The 25,898-nt window shown below is 48.9% G+C and overlaps 8 protein-coding genes across 8 annotated transcripts; 4 read left to right on the forward strand and 4 right to left on the reverse strand.

Annotated features, from left to right (window-relative positions):
• Positions 1-626: 626 nt before the first annotated feature.
• Positions 627-1,481, reverse strand: F9C07_12062 (DASH complex subunit Spc34; the record flags this gene model as incomplete). The annotated part of the gene is made up of 3 exons (XM_041293795.1): positions 627-936; positions 998-1,363; positions 1,417-1,481. The coding sequence occupies 3 exons, from the start codon at positions 1,479-1,481 to the stop codon at positions 627-629; spliced, it is 741 nt and encodes a 246-aa protein (XP_041149038.1).
• A 648-nt stretch (positions 1,482-2,129) lies between these two features.
• F9C07_2205152 (isoprenoid synthase domain-containing protein) lies at positions 2,130-6,332 on the forward strand (the record flags this gene model as incomplete). Its single annotated transcript, XM_071509600.1, has 5 exons — positions 2,130-2,625; positions 2,696-3,993; positions 4,080-4,176; positions 4,920-6,106; positions 6,171-6,332. The coding sequence occupies 5 exons, from the start codon at positions 2,130-2,132 to the stop codon at positions 6,330-6,332; spliced, it is 3,240 nt and encodes a 1,079-aa protein (XP_071367867.1).
• A 1,041-nt stretch (positions 6,333-7,373) lies between these two features.
• Positions 7,374-10,177, forward strand: F9C07_2074497 (uncharacterized protein; the record flags this gene model as incomplete). Its single annotated transcript, XM_041293811.1, has 2 exons — positions 7,374-7,843; positions 7,909-10,177. 2 exons carry the CDS (start codon positions 7,374-7,376, stop codon positions 10,175-10,177), a joined length of 2,739 nt encoding a protein of 912 aa, XP_041149035.1.
• A 520-nt stretch (positions 10,178-10,697) lies between these two features.
• Positions 10,698-15,800, forward strand: F9C07_2286357 (ANTH domain-containing protein; the record flags this gene model as incomplete). The annotated part of the gene is made up of 13 exons (XM_071510822.1): positions 10,698-10,710; positions 10,751-10,985; positions 11,056-11,102; positions 11,171-11,188; positions 11,281-11,356; positions 11,415-11,572; positions 11,626-11,715; positions 11,770-11,827; positions 11,878-12,062; positions 12,113-13,161; positions 13,215-13,364; positions 13,418-14,632; positions 14,707-15,800. The coding sequence occupies 13 exons, from the start codon at positions 10,698-10,700 to the stop codon at positions 14,791-14,793; spliced, it is 3,381 nt and encodes a 1,126-aa protein (XP_071367868.1). The 3' UTR covers positions 14,794-15,800.
• Positions 15,801-16,349: 549 nt separating this feature from the next.
• Positions 16,350-17,517, reverse strand: F9C07_12057 (mating-type protein MAT alpha 1-domain-containing protein; the record flags this gene model as incomplete). The annotated part of the gene is made up of 2 exons (XM_041293794.1): positions 16,350-17,176; positions 17,229-17,517. 2 exons carry the CDS (start codon positions 17,515-17,517, stop codon positions 16,350-16,352), a joined length of 1,116 nt encoding a protein of 371 aa, XP_041149033.1.
• Positions 17,518-19,328: 1,811 nt separating this feature from the next.
• On the reverse strand, positions 19,329-21,512 carry F9C07_12055 (putative DNA lyase; the record flags this gene model as incomplete). Its single annotated transcript, XM_071507751.1, has 6 exons — positions 19,329-20,219; positions 20,241-20,282; positions 20,335-21,044; positions 21,095-21,242; positions 21,280-21,325; positions 21,457-21,512. The coding sequence occupies 6 exons, from the start codon at positions 21,510-21,512 to the stop codon at positions 19,329-19,331; spliced, it is 1,893 nt and encodes a 630-aa protein (XP_071367869.1).
• A 290-nt stretch (positions 21,513-21,802) lies between these two features.
• Positions 21,803-22,597, forward strand: F9C07_12054 (putative cytochrome c oxidase subunit VIa; the record flags this gene model as incomplete). Its single annotated transcript, XM_041293808.2, has 5 exons — positions 21,803-22,023; positions 22,110-22,134; positions 22,200-22,359; positions 22,416-22,423; positions 22,552-22,597. Exons 1-5 carry the CDS (start codon positions 21,840-21,842, stop codon positions 22,595-22,597), a joined length of 423 nt encoding a protein of 140 aa, XP_041149031.1. The 5' UTR covers positions 21,803-21,839.
• Positions 22,598-22,844: 247 nt separating this feature from the next.
• On the reverse strand, positions 22,845-25,762 carry F9C07_2286361 (anaphase-promoting complex subunit Apc5; the record flags this gene model as incomplete). Its single annotated transcript, XM_041293792.2, has 7 exons — positions 24,720-25,762; positions 24,579-24,672; positions 24,121-24,532; positions 23,948-24,071; positions 23,792-23,898; positions 23,607-23,743; positions 22,845-23,556 (listed from the first exon to the last, which is right to left on the reverse strand). The coding sequence occupies exons 1-7, from the start codon at positions 25,429-25,431 to the stop codon at positions 22,845-22,847; spliced, it is 2,298 nt and encodes a 765-aa protein (XP_041149030.1). The 5' UTR covers positions 25,432-25,762.
• Positions 25,763-25,898: the final 136 nt, after the last annotated feature.

Genomic DNA, 25,898 nt, shown 5'->3' on the forward strand with positions numbered 1-25,898 from the left:
AGGCTATGAGCCTGAGCTCTTGGTGACTGGTACAGTCGGAAACCACCTGGAGGGCACAGTTACCACTGGGCCAGCAAAGAATACAGGGCTGGCAATTTATCGGTTAGCCATCACCATGCTGTGAACCGCATATCAGGGTCAATAGCTAATGAGAAAGACCAGACAAGCGGTGTTTGAAAGAGTCGCGTTCGTCTCGCAAGCTTAACGTGAGTCGTACTAGGCTGGGCATAACACTGAGAATGAAAATGGGAACCTCAGCAACTGGACAAAGCGACAACATGATTCCAGACAGCCTAACACTGTAACCAGCGCAACGATCGCATCCCCGTGGCAGCTGAAGTATGTAAAGGTGGGCAAGTCGTTTAAGGATTCTGTCAACGGCATGTTTGTGAGACCCAGTATGGGGTCACTAGAATAAAGTGCCGTGTTTTGTTGATGACTCAAGTGCACTCGAAGTGGCACGAATCCTAGGGCGAATTTTGGAGCGTCGGGTTCAAGCAAGGTTTGACGCAGGGACTTGCAGCTCGTGGCCGAACTTTGATAGAGACACCAACGGTTGGACAAGACTTACGATCTGCCCCCCTAACGTGATAACTGAGCCATAGAAACAGAGCATAAAGGGCCAATCACCCAATCAAGCCACCCAAATCCCGTTCCATACCACTGACGCGGGCTTCTAAGGTTCTCTTCATTTTCTCTAGCTCTCGGATTTCATCCATTTCCTGCTCAATATCGGCATCTGTCAAGTCGGCTACATCTGGTTGCAGTGTGCCTGAAGATTCATAGTCGTCGTAGTCGCCTCCGTATGAGTGGCTCATCTTCTCCAATTCTGCGGTGTTTCTCGCTACTCGATCCTCCAGGTCGACAATCGAGTCAGTAACTAGTTGATGGCGATAACGGAGACTCGCGATCTTTTCTTGCGCCCCGGAGACCGGACTTTGAGCAATGTCAGCAAACATGCGCTACAAGCCTGGAAAGTGAAGCTATGATTTCTTACTAGACGTTGCAGAGGATTTCTGCGCCTCGGAGAAGTACGTCGACGTTGACCTCGCCACGCCCTCTAGATGAAGTGCCTGCTGAGCGTTTAATTTCTTCCATCATATCAGACCCTAAGACTCTTGCAACAGCGGATTGGCTTTTGCTATTCCTGGCTGCATAAATCCGACTGGCCATTGACTCTCCCTCTGTCTCCGATGGAAATACTGTTCCTCGGCGGGTTGACCGACGCTGTGAAGCATTAATTGCCTTCACAGATGGGTCAGTTTGGAAAAGAGCGCGTTCATGGGTCTCTGTATCGCGAATAAGAGCGGTGATGTCGTGGGGGCCTAAGAGAGCGTTTGTAAAGATCCGTGGTGGGGGGAAACTGGATGGTATCGATTAGCAAGTTGCTGGAACCTTGGGATGGAGGGTGCTAACGGCAGCTCAGCAATGGCATTGGAGGAGAGCAGAATCTGCTCCAGATGACTGTCAAGTAAAGACATCGCAGTTGTAAACCTGATGTTCCCTCGGCGCTATGCTTGCGTAATTTGTAAGTAGTAGTTAGTCGAAGTAAACATGCCGCCGAGTGCGGTTGCCAAGAGGACCTGCCGAAAGCTGCTTTGCTTTCCTCGATGCCTCAGGCGACGGACATGGACAGTGAGTGGCAACCCAGCAACAGCGGTCGGCCATGGAGAAAATGAAATCCATTACGGCCTTCCTAGATCATCCGTTACGTGAGAAGCCTTAAGCAAAGCAGAATCATCTGATAACCATATAATTGCAGATAGTGAGGCGAAGCTTGTACCTTGCGCAGGTGACCTGTTGCTTTTGAAGTCGTTAACTAAGCTGCTGATACTGACTAAGCCCGGTTGGTTCTCTTGCTGTCCATCATCATCATCCCAAAGCCCAAACCCTTGACATCACATCAACCACCTCATCAACCTTCTTCCCACCCCCCCCAACGATCATCCCCCTTCATCATCCTCATTGTTCCACCATTCTTCTGTCCGCATACCCCTAGATCCTTTATTTTCCTCAAGTACTTTTCAGTGTCTCCCCCGACCTGAGTTCCATTTCATCACCCCCCTTCCTCTGTTCCCGGTACCGCGGTCCTCATTGCTCAGCTGAGCTTACAGCTGGAAACCGAAAATATGCCGGCCGAGAGGCGTTCCTTGAGATCGAATAGCAAGTCGGATGGCTCTTCATCTGCTAACGGTGAAAAGGCACGCTCGACTTCTCAAAACTCAAGCTCCAATAAAGACAAGGTCGCGCCCACCCGCGCGACTGCCAGTAAGACCAAAAGCACGAAAGCCGCTTCTTCCAACAACACTTCGAACTCCGGCATGGGTGAACAGCGGGATCAGCCATGCACCAACGGCTCGGAGCCGACGGAGAATGGTTTGAATGGCTCTGAGGATGTTGAGATGGGAGAGGATACGGCAGGTGCGCCTACATCCTCATTTAACGCCAGTAAGGATCGGAAAGGTGACGAGAAGATGACTGTTGTAGTGCCCCCTACCAAGGGTTCGAGGTTATCCGGCGATAAAGGTCAGGATCAGGAAGGTGATGTCGCAATGGAAGGTGCGGAGGGCGATGAGACCCAGAAGCCCGAGCCAGAGGTTGATCCCAGAGCCAAGGCTATCCAAGGTTGGTGTTCATGTATATCTTCAAACGGTAACATGGGAGCTTGCTAATGACCCCTCCCTTTTTTTTACAGACATCAAGACCAACTTTACCCTTCTCGAGCGAGCCGTCGCACATTTCGACCCCAGATTTACCCTTCGTGTCTTGCGGTCGATATCCTCCATGCGCAAGCATATAACATCTGATGTGCTCGCAGAGGTCCTCGTAGAGAGCTATCCCCCATCCAGTCCCACCGCATCCTTCTTACTTGAAGCTATCGGTGAAACTGGTGCTTTTGAGAGCGCGGTGGCTAGCTCCAAGATGGACGTCGAATCGGAGAAGACCAGGTCAAATTCCAAAGAGATTCTGCCAGAGATCGATACTTATCTGTCTATACTCGTTCAGATCTTCCTCTACGACAACAAGGAGATCCAGCGAGGTGCTAAGTTTTCAACGAGCTTAATCGAGCGTCTGCGGACTATTAACCGTCGCACTCTGGACTCTCTTGCAGCTCGTGTATATTTTTATTACTCCCTCTTCTTTGAGCAGATTACTCCTCTCCCCCCTTCTCCTGCTGCCACGGTTACAATGATTCGCCAGCCATTGCTTGCAGCGCTCAGGACGGCCGTGCTTCGCAAGGATGTTGACACCCAAGCTACTGTTATGACATTGCTTCTGCGCAACTACTTGTCCACGTCTCATATCTCACAAGCAGATCTGCTTATCTCTCACAACCGCTTCCCGCAGTCCGCATCTAACAATCAGATTGCCCGGTACTTGTACTACTTGGGCCGTATCCGTGCTATCCAATTACAGTATACTGATGCTCACGGACACCTGATCGGTGCTACTCGCAAGTCACCCTCCAGCCACAGTGCGCGTGGATTTTATCAATCCTCTCATAAGTTGCTCGTGGTGGTAGAGCTTCTTATGGGAGACATCCCCGACCGTGCGATCTTCCGTCAGCCTGCTCTGGAACGTGCCATGCACCCTTACTTCTTGCTTGTTCAAGCCGTGAGTGTAGGTGACCTGGATGGCTTTTTGAGCATTGTAAATACGCACAGTACGACATTCCGTAAGGATGGCACGTACACCCTCATCCTGCGCTTGAGACAAAACGTTATAAAGACCGGAATCCGGATGATGTCGCTGTCTTATTCTCGCATCTCCCTGCGGGACATTTGCCTCCGCCTGGGGCTGGACAGTGAGGAATCAGCGGAGTACATCGTTGCCAAAGCGATCCGGGACGGTGTGATAGAGGCCACTCTGGACCATGAGCGAGGATTTATGAAGAGTAAGGAAGTTGGAGATATTTATGCGACTAGAGAACCTGGCGAGGCATTCCACGAACGCATTAGAGCTTGCTTGAGTCTCCACGACGAGAGCGTCAAGGTTAGTTCTATCCTGACTCATTACTCTGTATTTGTCCTTGTACGGTGGACTAGGCAGAACGGTTACTCACATTACGTACTTGATAGGCTATGAGATTTCCCATGAACCAGCATCGCCTGGAACTGAAGAGTGCACAAGAGGCCCGGGAACGCGAACGGGAACTGGCCAAGGAGATCCAGGATGGTGATATGGATGATGAGGATGCTGGCGCCGATTTCGACGCCATCTAATGGTTACGAAAACTATCACACGGCGATGTATAATCCTGCCATGTGTTGGGACTGGGGCCAAATGGCCCGGGTTGGGTGGATTTCAAGTATTGTGTTTATCTGCAAATCTGTTGTTTCGGGTGCGTAGGAGGGGAATGTGCAGGATTGAGCTTTGCCGGTGTGATGTTCCCTGTCTCCTATATCCTTACCAAACAATTTCTTTTGTGCAATAGGGCACGTTCAGTTTGTAGATGTTGTCCGATCAGCTCGTCCATTCTGGTCTTGGTGGGCATGTGGGCTTGGATATCTTGGTAATTTCCATCCATATTCTAGACTAAGATCTTTTCTCTTTTTCTTCAGGTTTATCACCTATCTGCTCTTTTCTTTCCCTTTCTTTTGCACCGTTGGTACAAGGGGTCCTTGCTTGTCATGATGATGGAGAGGCGGATGTAAAGGCCGCTGTTATCACTGGTAGACAACTGCTTTCAGCGATCCGTTCCGGCCCGAGCCAAACTCCGTCGGCAGTGAGCAGCTCTCAACTGAAATCTTCGGCCGGCTGATATTTGCGGACTTCCTTGACCTCTCACCCCAACAAGCTGCACCCTCCTTCGACTACGTTCTTTCCGGCTTCCATTCGCCATTTGTATTATAGTTATATTGTTTTCTACTTCATATTTTAATCAGCTCCTGTCAATTAGCGTCTGTTGAGCATGAAAGCTCGAGCGGTCCCGGCCTCTGGTCTCGTCCTTCCATCACGAGTCACGCCCGCGACATCAATATGCTGGCAATGCCTCCGCAATGATCTTATTTCGATCCAAATCAACTCGCAGACACGAGCATATCATCCTACCCGCCGGAAATTCGCTTCTCCGTTTGGCGCCGCCGTCACCGCCGCCCAGACTCTCTTAAAAGGACTCCCAAAAGCTCCCCCAGGGATTTCAGTAGATCCCTTGAGGATCGTGGGCAAGGAACTCAAGTTTTTGACGAAGAATATTCGCCAATTGCTGGGATCAGGCCACCCTACGCTGGATAAGGTAGCCAAATATTACACCAAGAGCGAGGGCAAGCACATGCGTCCGCTTCTGGTGTTGCTTATGTCCCAAGCAACTGCGTTGACTCCTCGGCACGGTCGATGGAGCTCTTCACCGTCCTATACTGTTAACGATCCTATCAGCTCCCCGTCTGTCCTTGCGGATACCAATCCTGATTTAAATCCGCTTGTATCCTCTTCCGCGGAAGCCAAGTACGACTTCGCTGGCGACGAAAATATCCTGCCCACTCAAAGACGACTCGCCGAGATCACAGAACTAATTCATACCGCATCATTATTGCACGACGATGTCATTGATAATGCTGTAACTCGCCGGTCATCCAGCTCTGCTAATCTTCAATTCGGAAACAAGATGGCCGTGCTAGCGGGCGACTTCCTGTTGGGGCGTGCATCCGTTGCTCTGGCACGTCTAAGGGACCCTGAAGTCACCGAACTGCTGGCCACCGTTATTGCCAATTTAGTGGAGGGAGAGTTCATGCAACTGAAGAATACCGCCTCCGACGAAAAGAACCCCGTCTTCACGGATGAAACCATCTCTTACTACCTGCAGAAAACATACCTCAAGACTGCTAGCTTGATAAGTAAATCGTGCCGTGCGGCTGCGCTCCTTGGAGATAGCACTCCCCAGGTTGTCGAGGCTGCGTATGCCTATGGACGCAACCTGGGACTGGCATTTCAGCTAGTGGATGACATGCTGGACTACACCGTTAGTGATGCTGAGTTAGGCAAGCCGTCAGGGGCGGACTTGGAGCTGGGTCTGGCGACTGCCCCGCTCCTGTTCGCTTGGAAGCAGAACCCTGAGCTGGGACCGCTGGTTGGTCGGAAGTTCAGTCGGGAAGGCGATGTGCAACGGGTACGTGTTCCGAAATCTAAGGAGAGGTATTGGAAGGATGTGACTGACGATGATTGACTTATAGGCCCGCGAACTTGTTTATCAGAGTAACGGTGTCGAAAAGACTCGTGTGCTAGCCCAAGAATATGCTGATAAGGCCAAGGCCGCTATTAGCAGCTTTCCCGACAGTGAAGCCAAGGATGGCCTCCTTCAAATGTGTGAAAAGACGATGAATCGGAGGAAGTAGGGGTGATGCACACGGCATCGTTCTTTGGCGGCTGACATCGCGGTGGGTGGACGTCTAGGTATCATTGCGCCAACTGTATCCTATTATCGGCATTCTAGTTGAGGTCCTTTGTATCACTATCTTTGTTTTTGTACCATTTCCTATTTGTGCCACTTTTCCCTCAATACTTGACGCGTCTGTTATATTCGAATACAGGATAGTAAGTGTCATGGATACTTGGGAGAGGGCCCGCTATTTTTGAAATGAATGAATTGTATATAGATCTTGATTATATAAGGTGAAATTAGGTTGCGCAAATTGGAGGCTCTATACATTCCTTGTTTCTGCTAAGGTCATAAAGCTCAACGCTGAGGAAATGGGATACCATTTCCGTGTGTAGTAAAGTAGTAATACTACTAGTAGTTATTAGACCCATTGGTCATCTGACCAAGCCCTGATACCACGTTTGATGCATAACGGTTGCAGGAAGTTTCAGAAATATTACCTACAGTACTACTAGTATTCGTATTGGGTTCTTCGGCGCTAATGCTACTTCCTAGTACCACTACTGCCACTCTCTGGAGTACAAACAATACAAATCATGTGTGTGTGTACTGACAGGACCGCAGTCATGTGCTAGTCGAAGGATGCAAACAACGACTTCTTGGATTTAAGGCAAAGAACGGTTGCATGCAAAGTGGAGCGAGAACAACGACCTCGGCGGGGGCAACTTTGTTCCAGGGATCCACCCGCACTCCGTCATAGGATCGGCCACCTTGTAACTGTAATGTGGTGAGGTAAGGGAATGGTATTGGTTGATTTCCATACGAGAGAGGTACTGTCCGTTTTACCTCTACTCTCACGCTCTCTCTTCTTACCTTTCCCCCATATCGTGTCCTTTATCATACAGCATCTCCCCTTGTCTCTCCCTCTACCCTATCTCTATTTACCAGCGCTACTGGTTGAGGCTTGGTTTAGTTCGGTGCCTCCATAGCTTCTCCGTTTCCGTCATATCCTCATGATGGACCTTTCGATGTTGCTATTGTGATTGACCGGCTCCTAATGGGTTCCCTCGGCATCTTCCTCTTTGTATACTTCCTCGGCGGACTGACTTTTATTCCACTGGTCCTGTCGCTAATCCTCCTGCACGCTTATTTGACCCTTCCGTCACCTCCGCCCGTCGAGCAGAGATGCGAACTAGCCAAAGATCCTCTGCGGCGTCCTGGTGACGACCAATATAGCTTGAAATCCGGCACTGATGAGCTAGCAGAGAAGTTCCATCGTACGCACGAGTCGGATGTTGCAGCGGGCTATTTTGCCGTATGTCGCGAATATGTGCCCGGTGGAGTCAATGGAAAACCACCTGAGAGAACCACGCCGGCGGGCGAGGTGATCGCCGCGGAGAGCCCAAGCGTCTACCAGACGATGTATAGAAGTCTGTTTGACCGGAAGCAAACGCCAACGATTGAGCCAACTAAAAATAATGGGAAAAGCGGCAAGAAGGCGCGCAATGTATTTTACATTGTTCTCCGGTAATTATTCCTTTCCTTGCGTCTAGGTCCTTTGCGGATACTGATCATCATTGCACGGGCTATAGGCATGGTCATTTAATGCTTTACGACGATGCCAACCAGGTCGAGGTGCGATATGTTATTTCCCTTGCGCATCATGACGTAAATATCTGTGGTGGTGAAGGGGAAATTCAGGAAGGCGAGCTGTGGCTCAAGAGAAATGCTATCTGTCTTTCGCGACGACTGGAATCTCTTGCAGATCTAGGGGGACCATCGCCTCCATTTTTTCTTTTCTCGGAAAATCTGTCCGAAAAGGAAGATTTCTATTTCGCTATGCTCCAGAACCAATCCAGGATGTGGAACTCTCCTGACGCCCCTCCTAAACATCAGCCTTTCGATGTTAAGCATATCGTCACCCTTGTTCAACGATTACATTCATCCGAAGAACAACTACAGACGCGGTGGATCAATGCGGTCCTTGGGCGGTTGTTTCTTGCCATGTATAGAACGCCGGAGATGGAGGAGTTTGTCCGAAAAAAGATCACCAAGAAAATCTCTAGGGTCAACAAGCCGAACTTCATCAGTAAAATTGGCCTACAAAGGATTGACATGGGTGAAGGGGCGCCATTTATCATCAATCCAAGGCTCAAAGATCTAACTGTTGACGGGAACTGCTGTGTAGAGACAGACGTTCAGTATAATGGCAACTTCCGAGTGGAGATCTCGGCCACAGTGCGCATTGACCTTGGACCTCGTTTCAAGGCCAGGGAAGTAGACATTGTTCTTGCCGTGGTGCTGAAGAAACTTCATGGTCATCTGTTGATACGGTTCAAGCCTCCTCCGAGCAATCGAGCCTGGATCTCCTTCGAAACGATGCCAAGCATGGACATGGATATTCAACCTATTGTCAGTTCAAAACAAATCACGTACGGTATTATTCTACGCACTATTGAGAGTCGTATAAGAGAAGTTGTCGCAGAAAGCGTTGTTCAGCCATTTTGGGATGATATCCCCTTCTTAGACACCGCCACGCAGCGTTTCCGTGGAGGAATTTGGCAACGAGATATCCCGACGCCGGACACGAAGGTCGACATACCAGACGAGAGTGGTGCTCAGCCTCCGACAACAGGAGCAGAGAAGGTAGATCTCGTCGATGTGCTAAAAACGAAAGACGAACGTACAATGAGCGCGCCTGTGCTTTCTGAGTCTATACCTATCACGATGAAACCCCGCAAGGGCTCTAAAGGAGAGCTCGAAAGGAATAACTCAAGTGCCTCGTACGCCGCTATTGAGAAATTCGGCAGTTCACCACCGCGTGCCATTCGATCCCAGACGTTCTCCAACGCCGCCGATCCCGTGCTTACAGCAGATAATGCAAAGATCGACAAAGTCGTGTATGACGGCAAAGATGCAGAAAAGAGCAGTGCTGCTAGTGCCATGATTGAAATATCAAACCGCTCTCCTCCCGGGTCACCGAATAGATCACCGAGTGGCTCGCCGCCTACCGACAGTCATATGCCCCAAGACAATGCGTCTCAAAGCCGGGATCCGTCCATAGTAGAATCTATTGAGAGTGTGGGGGAGTTTAGCACCGACTCTTCTGTTCACCCTTCAACTGTTCATAAAACGAGCAGTTCGTCTCTTCGAAGTATGGCTGCCAGTTCCACCGCCTCACCGAGTGGCAACAAACCCAGACGAAGCACACTCGAGGCTCTGGCACGCTCAGTGACCTCTTCCACTACCGCCGAAAAGTCTCAAGTTTCTCTTTCGTTGGGCACAGCGACTTCTGTTGCGAAGAGATGGGGCTGGAATATGTTCAGTAAGGGGGAACAGAACGCTACTCACGAATCGCCCCGGCCTGCAGGTACACCAGAGGAGCCGATAGGCCGAGGACATCCTCTTCCGCCCCCCGGCACCCCATTGCCACGCCCTGAGTCATTTGTTTTCAAAAGGAACTCTGTTCCTGTAACCAAACGAAAACCTGTCCCGCATAATGCATCTGCTGAGCAGCAGCCCAAAGGAGATGGCAAGAGGCGTGTCTCAAAGCCCCCTTTGCCTAGAAGAAATCCTATCTTTGACTCAGGAGATTCAGAGAATCATCCTGATGAGTTGCTGGTTGTCGAGGCCCCTTACGACTCAGGCCCTAATAGCCCGGTCGTTGATGTCGCCCCCGACAATGCTTTGCCGGGGCCCAGTACACAGCGGGACTCACCCACGTCTAAAGTGATTATGAGACGGTCTAACGAACTTTGGGAGAAAGCAAATGGACACGACCGATCCTCCCTGGTCGAGGACACCGAGGCTGACAAACACGGCATGGCAATATTATCAGCAACTGACGGCATCATTCCGTGAAGGGCGATGTGATATGGAAACGGATGCTGTCGAGCCTATCGAGCAGAGCTCGGTGTCGATGCGGACGGGTCCATCTTATAATGATCGATTTCCGTGCCCAACTTGCCAATGTGGGTCCTATGCTCTTTTCCCTTTCACTTCCTCTTTTTGTTTGCATTGCAGCATGGCCGCTTGTCCTATGTATACCCTCTGGCCAGTTATATGATCTGATCGGCATCATCAGATGGTGTTTAAGGAGCGATGTTCAACTTTCAATTCGTCATAGTCCGGTGTCAACTTATGACTGTTGGCCCGGGTATGGACGTAAGGGTGAATACATGACTGTGTCTTACACCTTTAATTTGTTTCTCTCTCCTTTCTTATTGGAAAAAGGGGCTGCCTGGAGTAGCGTGTTAGGCATCCAAGTAAAATCCTGTAGTGACCAAGGGTGAGAAACGTAGTACTAGACTGCAAGTATATAGATATGCCCAATCAGAGGGAGGGGAACTCAGGAGGTGACGAAGCGGCGCCAAGACACGCGATGAACTGCAGGCGTCAGCTTTCCCGCCAAACGTCATTTATGCTCCTCGACAGATGCTTTTAACTTCTCTACACTCAGTGTTCTTATCATCCACCACCCCTTTTTTTGTAATTCCATTGACTTTTCAATCGCTCTTCATTGTCGGTCGGCGCAGGTTTTGCCCGTCAGAGCACAATCGAATTGCGCTGTTTGGACTCGGGCCCACCGGCTCCCGCCGCACATAGTTGTCTGCTCCCCTGATCCCACCCCCCGACAATTTACAGGTCTGCAGCCCGTCACAATGAGTCGGTAAGTGTTTTTGGGACGTTTGGCAACGGGGATTGCAGCTATAAGATAACTAATCAATCTGAACCACTAGCACGGAGGCAGATTTGGCGATTAACATTCGCAAAGCTACCAGCATCGGTAAGTTCATGCCCGAAGTATCTCTCTCACTCTGGTACCTGGTTCTTGTGGCTGACGCACTGTAATAGAGGAAAGCGCTCCGAAACGTATGGATTTCCCTCCCCTATTGTCCTATCTCTATCCAGTTCTATTCGCACCCTGATGCCGTCATCGTACCTCCATTGATCCGTTACACCAGGGAAACATGTTCGGAGCTGCATTGTGTATACATGGGACCACAAATCATCTGCCGCTTTCTGGGCTGGCATGAAAGTGTATGTTGCTCAGATACTACCTGGTCCTTTATATTGCAACTGACCGCCTTCGATGCAGTCAACCGGTCCTTGCCGACGAGGTACAGACGTTCAAAGCCCTGATAACGATACATAAGGTTCTGCAAGAGGGACATCCCATCGTGGTTCGGGAGGCGCAGCAGCACGCCAATTGGATAGACAGTCTGATGCGCGGTGTAGGAGGCGATGGCATCCGCGGTACGCAAAGCTTACAGGCTGAACGACGCACTCGAATCGGTTTATGCTGACAGGCGGCATAGGCTATGGTCCTCTTATCCGAGAATATGTTTTCTTCCTGGAGTCCAAGTTGGCGTTTCACCGGAATCATCCCGAATTTAACGGTATTTGGCGGAACGAAGTTTGAATTACCCGATCCAGGACTAAGTGTTTGGCAGGTCTGTTTGAATATGAGGAGTACATCAGTCTGAAGACGATCAATGATCCGAATGAAGGGTAAGCACGCCCAGTGTCTCTTAATCATATGCTTGCTTACAGGAATCTAGTTACGAGACTATCTCGGACCTCATGACTTTGCAAGACCAGATAGATGCGTTCCAGAAATTGATCTTTTCGCATTTCCAATCAGGGACAAATAACGAGTGTCGGATTTCTGCACTAGTACCGTTGGTGCAGGAGAGCTACGGCATTTATAAATTTATCACTAGCATGCTGAGAGCCATGCATACGAGTAGGTCTTACCTTCCATCTTGCTGTTTAGGTAAGCTGACCTTGTCATAGCCACGGGTGACGCCGAGGCCCTGGAACCACTCCGTGGTCGTTATGATGCTCAACACTATCGACTTGTTCGGTTCTACTACGAGTGCTCGAACTTGCGCTATCTGACCAGCCTTATCACTATTCCTAAGCTTCCTCAAAACCCACCCAACCTGCTTTCCGACGATGATGAACGTCCCGCTTTACCCAGACGACCGACGAAAGAAATCGAGCAGGAGCCCACTCCGCCGCCAAAGGCCCCACCCGCTGATCCCGAACCCATTAACGACTTTTGGACCACAGAAGCCAAGCGCCAGCAAGAGGAATTTGAAGCGGAACAGCGCCGCCTGCAGCAGCAATGGGAGGAGCAGCAGCGGCAACAGATCCTCGCGCAACAGCAAGCCCAACACGATTTTGAGGAACAGCAACGTCTTCAGGCGGAGCAACAGCGGCTTGCACAGGAGCAACTTCTGCGCGACCAGTACCAGACACAGACTCAGGGTCGGCTGGCCGAGCTCGAACAAGAGAACTTGAACGCGCGAGCCCAGTATGAGCGGGACCAGCTTATGCTGCAGCAATACGATCGTCGTGTGAAAGACCTGGAAGAGCAGATGAACCAACTGACCTCGAACTTGAATATGCAAAGTGCCTCAAAAGATGAGCAGATCCGATCTCTCCAGGAGCAAGTCAACACATGGCGGTCCAAGTATGAGGCGCTGGCGAAGCTCTACTCCCAGCTCCGACAGGAGCACCTAGACCTCTTGCAGACAACCAAGAGCCTCAAGTTAAAGGCGGCGTCGGCACAGGAGGCGATCGAACGGCGCGAGAAGCTTGAAAGAGAGCTCAAAACGAAGAACCTAGAGCTAGCCGATATGATCCGGGAAAGGGACCGTGCCCTACACGACCGGGATCGTTTGACTGGAAATAACAAGGAAGAGCTGGAGAAGGTCAAGAGAGAGCTGCGCCTTGCAATCGAGCGGGCCGAGAATGCCGAGCGTCAGAAAGGTACCGAGATCTCTACCCTGTTGTCCAAATACAACCGGGAGATGGCCGATTTGGAAGAAGCTCTCAGAGTAAGTCTTCTCGCAGGAAAGAAATAGGAATGCCAGGCATTGACCAGGGACAGAACAAAAACCGTGCTCTCGAAGATATTTCTTCTCGAAATGCAGACCGCCAAGGTGACCATGATGCCGTGCTCCGCGAGAAGGATGAAGAGATCGAGGTCTACAAGTCCGGAATGGAACAGGCTCTTATGGAACTGGAGGAACTCAAAATGGTATGCACTTGAGTCGGTAAATGACGGGGAGGATGCGAGCTAACTGCTACCAGAACCAAGGCGATGTCGACAATGCGCTGGATTCGCAGATTGACACCGTTTTGCATAGCACCGTTGCCAAGATCAACGATATCATCGACTCTGTGCTCCAAACAGGTGTGCAACGAGTCGATGACGCCCTGTATGAGCTCGACTCCAGTATGCAGGCTGGTAACCAGAATGCGTCCCCACCATACGTGCTGTCTCAAATAGAGAAGGCCTCTGCATCCGCCACTGAGTTCTCTACAGCGTTCAACAACTTCATCGCCGACGGCCCGAATAGTACCCATGCTGAGATTATTCGGACGGTTTCTATCTTCTCCGGCTCGGTTGCCGATGTCCTCAGTAACACAAAGGGATTGACACGGTTCGCTAACGACGACAAGAGCGCAGACCAATTGATCAATGCTGCCCGCAAGTCCGCACAGGCCACGGTGCGGTTCTTCCGTGGACTCCAGTCTTTCCGGCTGGAGGGTTTGGAGGCTGATCACAAGACCGATGTGGTTATTAACAACAACCTAGAGGTACAGAGGGACCTGCAGTCACTATCGAAACTTGTCGAGACCTTTGCGCCCAAGAGTACCAAGATCAGTACTAATGGCGATCTGGGCGACCTTGTGGATCAGGAACTGACCAAGGCGGCTGACGCTATCGACGCCGCGGCCGCGCGATTGGCCAAGCTCAAGAAAAAGCCTCGTGATGGCTTCTCGACATACGAGTTACGTATCAACGATGTGATTGTGGAGGCGGCCATTGCAGTTACTAATGCAATTGCGGAACTGATTAAGGCCGCCACTGAGTCCCAGCAGGAGATTGTTCGCGAAGGCCGGGGTAGCTCATCGAGAACGGCGTTCTACAAGAAGAATAATCGTTGGACAGAGGGACTAATCTCGGCCGCCAAGGCTGTTGCTACTTCCACCAACACTCTTATCGAGACGGCCGACGGGGTCATTTCTGGTCGTAACTCTCCGGAACAACTGATCGTGGCCAGTAACGACGTGGCCGCTAGTACGGCACAGTTGGTGGCGGCCAGTCGCGTCAAAGCATCGTTCATGAGCAAGACCCAAGATCGCTTAGAGGCAGCTAGTAAAGCAGTCGGTGCGGCATGTCGGGCTCTGGTCCGTCAGGTACAGGAAATCATTGCCGAGCGGAACCAGGATGGCTCGGAGAAGGTTGACTACGCCAAGCTTAGCTCGCACGAGTTCAAAGTGCGCGAAATGGAGCAACAGGTACGTCTCGCTTTCCCCCCCTCCCTCTCTACCATCTACGGATCGGTGTGGATGCTGACAGGGGTTGATTACAGGTTGAGATTCTTCAACTGGAGAATAGCCTTGCTCAGGCGCGGCAGCGTTTGGGAGAGATGCGCAAGATCTCGTACCAGGAGGACTGAATTACAGGGGATCCGAGAGGGTTGCCCCGCGTTGGACAAAGATGTCGAGCGGAGGCTACACAGATTCAAGGATGGTGTGTATGTTGTGCGTGGGTGTCGCAGACGAAGCTTAACCTTGGTTGGGAGGCACAGGGTTGCACTATTCCGTACTCCCTTGTCCCGCTTTGTCTTAATCTTTTTTATTATTTTTACCAATCTCCTTCGTTGTAGGCATTTTTCTTGTGTCTGTTTGGATATATACCAGTAGAAGCAATCCACTTGAATTTCCTTTCCCCGTCAGACGCCTTCCCTAGTGAGTTAAAGCGTACCAGACTAAAATTCATTCATCAACCGAAAAGGCTCCAATGGTTTCGAGCACACGATCCGCACAGACGCTTCTCCTTCTTCCCCATGGACCCCGACAAGAAAGAATGAAAACGCCGCCACGGGATGACACCCAAGGAACACCAGTTCATGGCTGACCGATATAGTTTCATTCGAGGACCACACGACGTTCAGCAGACCATCCTTTTGGCAAATGGAGCCGGGTTCAAAACAACCGACTGGAATTCTTTGTTTCAGTTGTCTCCTCCATGGAACAAAATCCAAGTAAACGACGAATGAGGTGCACCCGACGCTTCAGCTGCGGGTTCCGCCCATGGCCTAGTGGAAAACCTTAAAAGTTGGTTCTTTTTTTATTTTTATTTTTATTTTTACTTCTTTGTGTTGCACCATTTCAATCTGTCCGTCCCTTCCGATTCGATCCCTGACAGACCGGATCTTGGCGTCTACTTCGGTCTAGACTGCAATGGGGACTTTTCTTCATTGTATGCTATTTTCTGTTTATGGAGTGTACATATATGTGGTTGAGTGATCTAGTGATCTAATACATGCAATTGGCCCGATCCGAAGCGAGCTTCAAAGTCAGCCGGTCAACGGCGTTTGTTGGTTGAAACCCTAATCAACCCCCGAATGAACAATTCCCGTATTCGTTTCCCCGGACGTTCACTGGGAAGAAACAGAAACAAAAAAAAAAAAAAAAAAAAAAAAAAAGAAAAGAAGAAAAGAAAAGAAAAATTTACAAAATCAGTGGTGAAATACAACTTATGAAGGAGTAAAATACAAGAAATGCGTTCAATGCAGAAAAAGACGAAGCAGTCAAGGAAAGTCGTGTCTGGTATCAAATCAAGGTCATGCGAGGATATTAATCATGTCATACGTGGACTGGATATGTACGAACCGGGAAAGAGAAAGGAAATGAACAAAGATCTATGGGGGAGCAGGAGAAAGCGTCGCCCATGAATGAAGGAACCGGGGGATGCGTCGAATGCTCATCGCATTGCGGCTTTCTTCGCCGCTGCAACAAAGACCGCATCCACCTTCGGGCATTGGTTCCTTGAACAGCTTTGGCTGATTGTAAGCGCCATCGATGTGGAGGCTAAAAGTAGATGCTGAATATTTACGGCTCGGGGTTTAGATGGCTTTGTCGGGTTCAGGTTGCGTTGGTGGATATCTAGCTTCGATGCAGGAAATGTGAGGAAAGGAGGCAAGAGCAGTTGGCCCGAACTATTCGTGACTCAAATATCAACGAATCTAGAGAAGTCATAGGCTTCCAGTGGATCGTAGTGCAGCGGATCATAGGGCATCAGTGGTGTTTGTAGTGCGGCATCGTAAGTGAACATTGCGTTCTCCTCATCCAAGCCTGGGAATTGGATGTTATCGAAATCAAAACGATTTGACGTGCTTGAATCCGAGTAAAGCTGAGGGCGGTTGCAGATACCCACTACTTCCATTGCATCGAGCGGGGGTTCATCAGCAATTGTGCTCAAGTCACTAGTGTTTGGCGAAAACGTATCTTCAGTTTGCTCCGGTGAAGATATTTCCATAGCTGGATTCGTTTTGTAAACATCGGTTACAATAGTATGGTTGCCAGATACCCGAATACTGTTGTTCTTGTGGACAACCAAGGTCGGCTGAGCAGCAAAAGCCATAACCGGGGCACTGTTGTTATTGCTTGCCTTGCTCTTCCGATTTTTCTCGGAAACATAGCCACTGGTGTAGCAATGTTTAACTATATCATTGACAGAATAGTTGGTCGAAATATCGGCTTCATTCGCAGTCGTCGCCTTAACCCTAGCTATAGTATATTGTTGCTGATCGTCGACATCCAGTTGCCAGCCCATAACTTCAAGATAACGACTTGGTCCAATTATACCAATGAACTGTGCACTCAAACCCAGAAAAGGTTCCAGAGAAACATCACTATCGTGGTCATCGCGAATGATGGAGTAGGCTTTGGCAAGTATTGCCCATTTGGCTTTGAATGGATCGTTCTGCCACAGGAAGCGAAGAATGCCCGACTTTGCCTTCTGAGTGAGGTCAGGGAACATGACGGAGTAATAGCCTAGTATTGTTAGAATGTGGAATTCGCTCGATCATGGTACAAGGACACTCACTCCTAAAGGCAATGAAACTATTGAGCGGCCTTCGTTTTGCATCTGAGGCACGCTTCCCCCGCGAAACTGAGGACCGTGGGTTAGCACTCGCAGGGTTGGTAGATCCATTATTTTTGTCTGCCTTGAACTCCAAGCAAGATTGAAAATTTTCTTTCGGATATGAAGATTGAGTATTTTCCTGAGATTTTGCGTCCTGGAGGTACTTGAGCAGCTCCTCCAACTGCTCGGGTGGCATGGTCATCAAGAATGCGTTAAACGCACGCTGGAGGGGAGACACTGTGGTTTCCATCCTGGCGGAAACCCTGAAAGGTTGAAATAGAAGTCAGACTATGAAGTTGTACCTTGTCAACTGGGAACGATGCAAAATAATGGAGGAAAGTCTGGACGTAGAAAAAGTGGCTTGGGCTTTCGAAATTTTGATGGTACAAAACTGAAGAATAGAAAGAGGAGAAGAGGAATAGTGCAGAAGACAAGAAATACTCTGTGTTAGTCTTCGACAAAGGCAGGCTTAGTGAGTTTGGGGGGCTGGGTAAACAAAGAAATGCCTTACGGCTCGTTAACTGAGACCTCCGATGGTACATTCACTCACTAATGGGCTTGTGTTGACTTTTGCCACTTTGCGAAGCCTTCCCAAGCGCCTTAGACATAACCAATAATTATCTAGTACTTTGGAAGCGCTACTACTTGAGATTGATTCTCCAAATCAGACAATTTGATGCCAAAATACTATATACAAGCAGGCAGAAGATATATAACTCAAACCTAAATAATCTTAGCTTATTTTATAAATGCTATCTTACATGCAGTGCAAGCAGAATATAACACATAGTACATTTTCTAATGCTCTACAATAATTCACTGGAAGTTTTCGCCTGTGTTCTCCTATGTTAACACAACAATGACATCAGCAAATATTTTGAAGAAATATCGAAAGACCCAGTTTGACGAGGTCAAAATGTAGTTCTGCTGGCTGGTTTTAGGATTTAGAAAAAGGTATGCAGGTAATCAATTGACCACCCAACTGAAAACCCACAAGTTATCCATAAATAAGCTTCAATATTCACAAAGCCAGTGCTCTAATCCGAGCGAGCGACTGAGATTCTTATGGCCGCAGAAAAGTGCGTCAAACGCTATCATTCTACTGGTGTACCTTAGAATAGGGATGGTGGACGTTTGGGTTGATGGGCGCATAATCAGATTACTTGGCTTCGTTACGTTGCTATTCTTCAATCACTTCTTTGGCAGTTTAGATCTCAAGATTGACTAAAGCATCTTGAGATTTATGGTCTCGTGAATGCCTCCACGACGTTGGAAGACTGGTGTAGCTCCATTTTCAGGGAACTAATTCTACCAGCAACCTAAGGTAGGGAAACTCGGTTTCTTTAATTGCATTTCTAGCTATCGCCGCAAAAAACAATCTTTATTTGCTCAGGCTATGGGTGTTTCCTTTTGCTTATTCTTTCTATTCAATACCCTTAATCGTTGATTACCTCGTTCTTTGCTTTTCTTATGCACGTTCAGTTCATTTAACAATATACTTACGTATTTTTCATTACCTATTGCAACGTACTATATTCAAATCCTACTTCCCATTGAGCTGGTGTATTCCAAAAACATCTTTTGTTCCCTAACTTTACTTGACACTAATTGCTTATGCTATTTATGCGAGTGGCCAGCTGTTGATAAGCTGACTTTGTGGTGAAATGGTGAAGATAAAACTCGATCGAACTGGATTTAGGTCCCTCGAGCCGGGAATAAAGATATACCAGATTATGAAGAAACACTGAGCTACTCAGCCCTGCACCATACGCCAAGCTACACTGCTCCTCTCCAATCCAGAAGCCTGAGCCACTTAGGTCTCCTGCGTCCGGAGTCAGAGTGGTGTATTTTCCTTTGTGCATATTACGAAACTGTTCTTGTTAGCTATTAACAGGAATGTGACCAGGTAGCATTATAGTTGACTCTACAATTTTTGGAAGCAGTCAAGTCTCTCTTATACTGAAACCATGACGGTTGGAGTTGTATCAGCAATGGGTACAAAGGGGTATCATCCAAATCCCGGGAATGATTATACTCCATGTAAAGTCAACGGGCTCCATGTTAGGGATTCCAGTCACTAGCCCAGATAAAAGTTGCACATCGCCACTGCGTTCCCTTTTCTTTATTCCCACTGGGCCCCAAGGGTCGTGGGCAGATCCAAAAGGACCGACCACAGTTAATGCCGGGCTTTTTTGTTGATAAACTAATACATGGTTCTCGGTGCCCTTCACACATTGGCACTGGTTTCTTTGCAAAGAGTTTCGACCAATCTTCCTTGCTGACAATCGGGTCAATGACTGTTTCGCTATTCTGGCCCACAAATGGTGCTGCTGGTCCGGATGAGTCCATATAGCTCGTTGGAGCGGCTGGAACGCTGTGTATGCCTTGTAGATCCTCCTGTTCCTCAGGCTGCGATATAGTCGAAGATGCGGGAAGGGGGCCGGACGAACGCTCCATAGCCTGCACAGGCGTATCCGGAGTTTTTGTTTCACTAATTTGACTACTAACAACACCTTTAGGCTTAAAGAACCCTTTCAGTGTTCTCTGTGCTGAAACAGAGGTTGTTCTGGTCTGAGAAGGAAAAGATTTCGAACGCTTGACTGAGGGTGGCGGGTCGCTTTTCTCGGACCGTTTACGAACGGTACCTTTAGGTGTTGGACTGCTGTCAGCGATAGGGAGCGATGGTTTGCTTGCTCCAAGAGAGTTCTCTTCCGCATCAATTTTATACACTTGCTCCCGAATTGATGCGCATGCGGTCAATGCTGAAGTGGTGGGTAATTTCTGCGAGGACATATCTGGTTTTCGCGAAAACATATCCTTGATACTTCTTCGCTTGTCAAACTCTGGTATTAAGCGTCCTGATGTAGGCAAGAGAAGTTTTGTCGTGTACTCCTGTCGCCGTTCACCATTGTCGAATATCCCGGGTGGGTTCATGATGTCAAGCATGTTAACCTGTTGCCCGTTTAGACACACAGAATCTTTGAAGATGGCATATACCGGACAGTGATCCGATCCCTATATCTTGGTTAGTCCCGATATTTTCCACCATTGTATAACGACAACTTACCATGAGCCCCTCTTGTATATCTGATTCACAGAACCAATCTTGCATATTCAAGCTGCACAGGACATAGTCTATTCTTGAGCCATAGTTACCAGGCCGAGCATTGATTTTCTGCTCCCAACAAGTATACATGCCCCTGCGATTGGGGTGGAAGGACCTGCAAATATCAAAGAGAGCAGGTTGCTCCCTCCCTTCATCTCGCTCCCCGATGACCTTTCCACTGTACACCAGTTGATTGAATAAGCGCCGGGCTGGTGCGGATATAAACTCATCTTCTGTTGTGGTGCCTTTACGAATGGCCTCGGACGCGTGTGCTGCATCGATTTCACCTCTTGAGATATTGAGGTCGCCAGTAACGAAAACTCGTTTTCCCATGGCGACGAGATTCCGGATTCGGGCATCCATTAGGTCAAGAAAGCCTTGGCGAAAACTGTCACGGCTTTCATCTCGATTAGCAGGGCAATATAACCCAAGCAGAACAAATGCTGGGAATTCGAGGATGACACAACGGCCCTCTGAGTCGAGTGTAGCTGCATCCAACTCAAGCGTGGATAATTGCTCTGTGGTTGGGTAGCCACCAATCTGCCGGTCAAGAGGAAGATCCCGGAATGGGACCGACGAATTTGGCGGGCAAAGCACACCAGTAAGGCCTTCTTCCGCGCGGAGTGGGGCACATGTCGCATTCCGGGTGTATATAACTACGCCAGAATAACCTGCAGGGTGTAAGAATTCAGGAAGTGGCTGTGACGTGGGAGGGACGAACCCTTTTTGGATCTAGGTAGACTGAAGTGGCAGTCCCATCCAGGCACCAGGACCATGTCATCTCGAAGATCTTTTCGCTGGATTTTCGTTTCCTGAAGGACAACAATATCGGCCTCTAAGATCTCAAACATGGCCTTTTGCATCTCAGCCTACGCATCTAAACCGTTGCATGCTGGGTATGTATACCTCGAAAGTCCGCTTGCCTCTCCATGGCTCATAGGCAAACGGGTTTCTACAGAAGACTCAGTACGGGAGCAGGTAGTAAATATCCAGGAAAGACTGAATGATACCGGATTCCATTGACTGTTCATGATAATCAGTCTCTTGAAACATCGCGTTCTTCCATATTTAGTCTAAGCTTACCGTTCCACGTCGTAATGCGAAACCCCATTCTGACCGTTGTCGTCTAGATGCAACATGTCCACAACAGAATCAGCGTATACTCCAGGAAGAAGTTAGAGGTATAAACACCATCAATAGGAGTCCAATTAAAGCACGGAGAGAAGGCAAGTACTGTGTCGTACCAACGCCAATGTACGACGTCTAGTAGTATGGGACATATTCGGCATTATACCCGAACGGCACGTGACCAATCCTGGAGTGACATCACGCGGTGCTGACTAACAACGACAGCGAATCACGGGGCCGCTAAACCTCGTCAACCGGAAGGCCCGACGTCCGTATAATCCCACCGTCTGTTCAAACGCAGAAGACGTCCACCTTCGACCTGTCAGGCCGCAACCACCATGTTCCCTCAACGCAACCTTCTTCGTCTGGCTCAGCGCTCTGCGCAGCAGCAGCGTTCTGCTCCGGTTCGCTCTGCCATTCAGCGCCGGTTCAACAGCACCGACTCCAAGCTTCCCTGGATGGTCGACAACGAATTCAACCGTGAGAGAGCGGCTGTCAAGCACCACGCTGCCTCCACCAGTGGTGCGTACACTCAATTGACTCGCTCTCGAGCTTGACTGAACGCTTATTTGGAGAATTTGCATGATACTGACACAATGCCTCTTTAGATCTCTGGCGCAAGCTCTCTATCTAGTGCGTATTGCCTGATCATTTGAGTCCCTATCGGGTTGCAGATCAACGTATACTTACCATACTAGCGCCGTTATTCCTTGCCTTATCCTTGGCTCCCTCAATGCTTACAACCTCTGGGAAGAGCACTGGGAGCACTGGGAGCACATGCCTCCTCTTGAGGAGCGTGTGGAATACCCATACCAAAACATCCGGGTGAAGAACTTCCCCTGGGGAGATGGTGACAAGGTATGCTCCCTTCCGTTCTATATAGAACAGTTTTCTAACTCAATTGCCCCATATAGACCATCTTGTAAGTTTCCAATGCCTCTCATGCACTTTTTACCGTGGCGAACTACTTCGAGTCTCAAATTCTTGATGAAACTTTGTCGTCGCAGGTAAAAGTATGCCTCCTATGAACATGTGCTAACAAGTAAATAGCTGGAACGACAGCGTCAACTACCACAACAAGGATAAGGCTACCTAAACCTTTCCACGGACGATGTTACAGCCTTCAACCGGCGGTGCTCGGAACTTGCGGCGAAGAAAGAAGTGTATATTTACTGCAGTGAGCAGAAGATTGAACGGGGAGCGTTGGGATCTGTTGATAAATGAAGAGTTTTACCAAAGTGCAGGTGTTGACTTAGTCGTTCTTGTCAGAAATGAAGACATGTATCATTTGGCATTTCAGGTCGCCTGGAGAGTAAACTTGAGCCGCCCAAGCTAGTACTTCATCACCTCTCGGTACTACCGAGCCGCTGCAAATCCAGGTACTTCGCTGCATAATCATTCGCAAGGACCAGATCACCAGTCAAGTGCATAACTGTAGCTTTTTTTGCCACCATTTCGCACTGCCCTTTTATATCCCCAACCTTTTCATATTGATCGTAGGCGCAATCTAGGTATTCCAATGCCCGGTTCATGTACTCCACATTTTGTCCCGATCCCTGGCTTCGGGCCTTCCCCGCAATGCCCATGTTTGCATCCACTAAAAGAGAGTATGCACGAGCTGCCAGGGCACAGTCGCTGGATTCAAGTATTTGAGGTATTATACTCTCCACCATTGCCACGACCGCTTCAAATTCCCTCAGGCTGAGAAGGACTCCTGACAGAGCGCAAATAGCTTCCCAAAGGCCAGGGAGAAGTCTCGATCGATAGGCAATGTTGGCAGCTCTCATTGCCAAAGAGAACCCACGCTGGGGCTGGGAGGTCTTCTCGAGTATATACGCCTTAAGACATAAGAGCTTAACCTGACAGTGGATGTCGAAGTTGTCTCGGTGGATGGTTTGGGCTATGCGTTCAACAATCTCCAATGCGCGAATGCAGTTGCCCTGTCGGATTAAGTGCTCAACGTGAAGAAAACCCAACAGAGCTGTGATGTCATTATCTGGGAGTTGTATTGCTTGAAGCTGCGAGAGGAGATATTCTGTTGCCGTTTTATCATTGCTGAGGCATGTTAGGGATGCGAAGTACAATCTTCAAGTCGAGCAACATACCGATATATTTGTCGTCTAAGCTGCAACACTCCAGAGAAGAATGTCCAGTATTGATTTGCTTTCAGGGAGCGTAGTTTGTCCGGCCCTATGTGATTCATACGAACTGAGGCTTCTTTGAAACGACCTTGTTGTGCGAGCTTTGGGGGGTCAGCGACAGTGACGAATGCAGGTAAAATCTAACCTACCAACTGTGAGCTACGGAAGTTGTTCTTCAGATAGTCTTCAAATGGCGCTTTACTTGCGTAACACTCCTGGAAAGTTTCACTGCTCAACCATGCCAAGTGCGTGATACCTGTAGACCCTTAGCAAGATGTACACATTCGTTTCAGAAGCAGTAGTACCGATCCTAGCATAAAGCGCAGTCTGTAATAGTAACTGCGGCCCGGTCGAATTTATGAGGTTCTTTGCTACATTAAGGTGCGATGCTCGGATTATGTTCTCGATGGAAGAGGCAAGACTCTCGCCCTAAGACTTGTCAGGGGTGTTAACAGAGATGGGAAATCGAAGGACATACATTTTGTAGTTCGAATTTAGCTTCACTCAGTAGCGTTGTACTCAAGAGACTCCACATTTCTGTCTCCTTTGCTTTCGCCTTGAGGAACGCTAGTCCTTCTTTCTCATTTCCAAGCATGCCAGTGTTTTGAACATCCTTCATCTGCTCTGGGAAAGCTTTGCCAAAGTGGTATAGCCAGCTCATGCAGAAGTTCAGGCAATTCATATCGTGAGATTCTCGAGCAATCGAGACTGCCTCTTGCATCGCGGATATAGCTTCCCCATAACAACCAAAGTCTGCTTGGAGGATAGCAAGATTTAGCAACGCGTACTGATACGAGCTCCGGTCCCTACTGTGCATCGTATAATCGAAGTAACGGTGGAGGTTGTCAAAGGATGATGGGTAATCTCCAGCCCTCCAAGCGTCCAAGAATCTAGGAAATCAGTATTCATGACTGTTAAGCATGATGTAGTTCTCACCTTAAGTAGTGTATCAAATTGGGCAGTGTCGCACCAGATGTAATGATGCGTTCCAGGCATGCCTTCATGCCATCTGGAACCCTTCCTCCCATTCCTGGGATCATTAGAACCGGCTATCATTGACAGGGAGGGCTCGCATACTTTGCAACTCGCCTATTTGAAATTCCAGCAAGCGTTCTACGTCTTTGGTACTGACATAGTTATCTTCCTCCAAGTCATCCTCAATATTACCATACGCCACCTGAGCAAGTTGACTACCGGTGTCCAAGCCAAGCTCAAGCAAATTCATATCAACCATGGCCTGTTCACCAAACGGATTCCGCCTGGCCCAAGCGTGGTATGTGGGGAGGCGATACTTGACAAAGCCCTTCCAGAGCTTAACCGAGTCATGGAACTGTAGTCTTGTAAACTCAAGCTGTGCTCGCCTCACAAATGCACCCAGCGGGGAGCACCGGGAGAGGCGCATACATCCCAGCTCCGTGGCCAAGCCGTTATCCCTATCGCGAATCTGCTCCTCCCGAGATTTGACCAACAGATCTAACACATTGGAGAAGAATACCTCCAGTGCATCGCATGAGTCAATAGACCAGACTTTTTTGAGGAACAAATCCCAGATTGTGCGTCCAGGGATTGAAGATGAGTGCGTAGACAAAGCTCCTTCGAGGTCAGTTATGGATGCTGAGTATTGTGCCTTCCAGTTTTTAGAGGAGCTTGGGTCAGCGTCCAGTGGACTTAAAGACGCGACCAAGAATGACAGAACATGGACAGCAGAGGAATTTGGGATGACCCCCTCCGTGTAGATAGAGATCAGACATAGCAAGGCAACCTTGGATGGCGTAAGAAAGCGACTCATTGTGCTTGTGAATGGTCCATTCCTTGTCCTGGTGGCTGATATTGTCACTGCGACGCGTCAAGACAACAAACACTTCGGACAGCCTTAGTAAAATGGGATTTCTGGTTCGTGACAACTAAATCCAGCAACCCCACCGAATCGTTTGTCCCAAATCGCACGCTGTGCAGGCTACGCGGTATGAGCAACGGCAAAGGAGCAAAACGTGGGGAGCATGATAGCTTTTTTGATAGTAACTTTTTGGTACTCATTTGGTATTAGTCGCTCTTACCAGTACATACGACCATAGGGTGTGGAGAACAGGGCTTCCCGTCCGCTCAGCCGTACTTAAGCCACACGCCGGGAGGTTAGTAGTTGGGTGGGTGACCACCAGCGAATCCCTCCTGTTGTATGTTTTTAATTTTTTCACATTGATCCTTTTTTTCTACGTCAATATCATAATCCAAATCAAATGTACCTTACGCTATCAT

Source organism: Aspergillus flavus, chromosome 6 (genome assembly GCF_009017415.1).
Source record: "Aspergillus flavus chromosome 6, complete sequence".
NCBI lineage: Eukaryota > Fungi > Ascomycota > Eurotiomycetes > Eurotiales > Aspergillaceae > Aspergillus > Aspergillus flavus.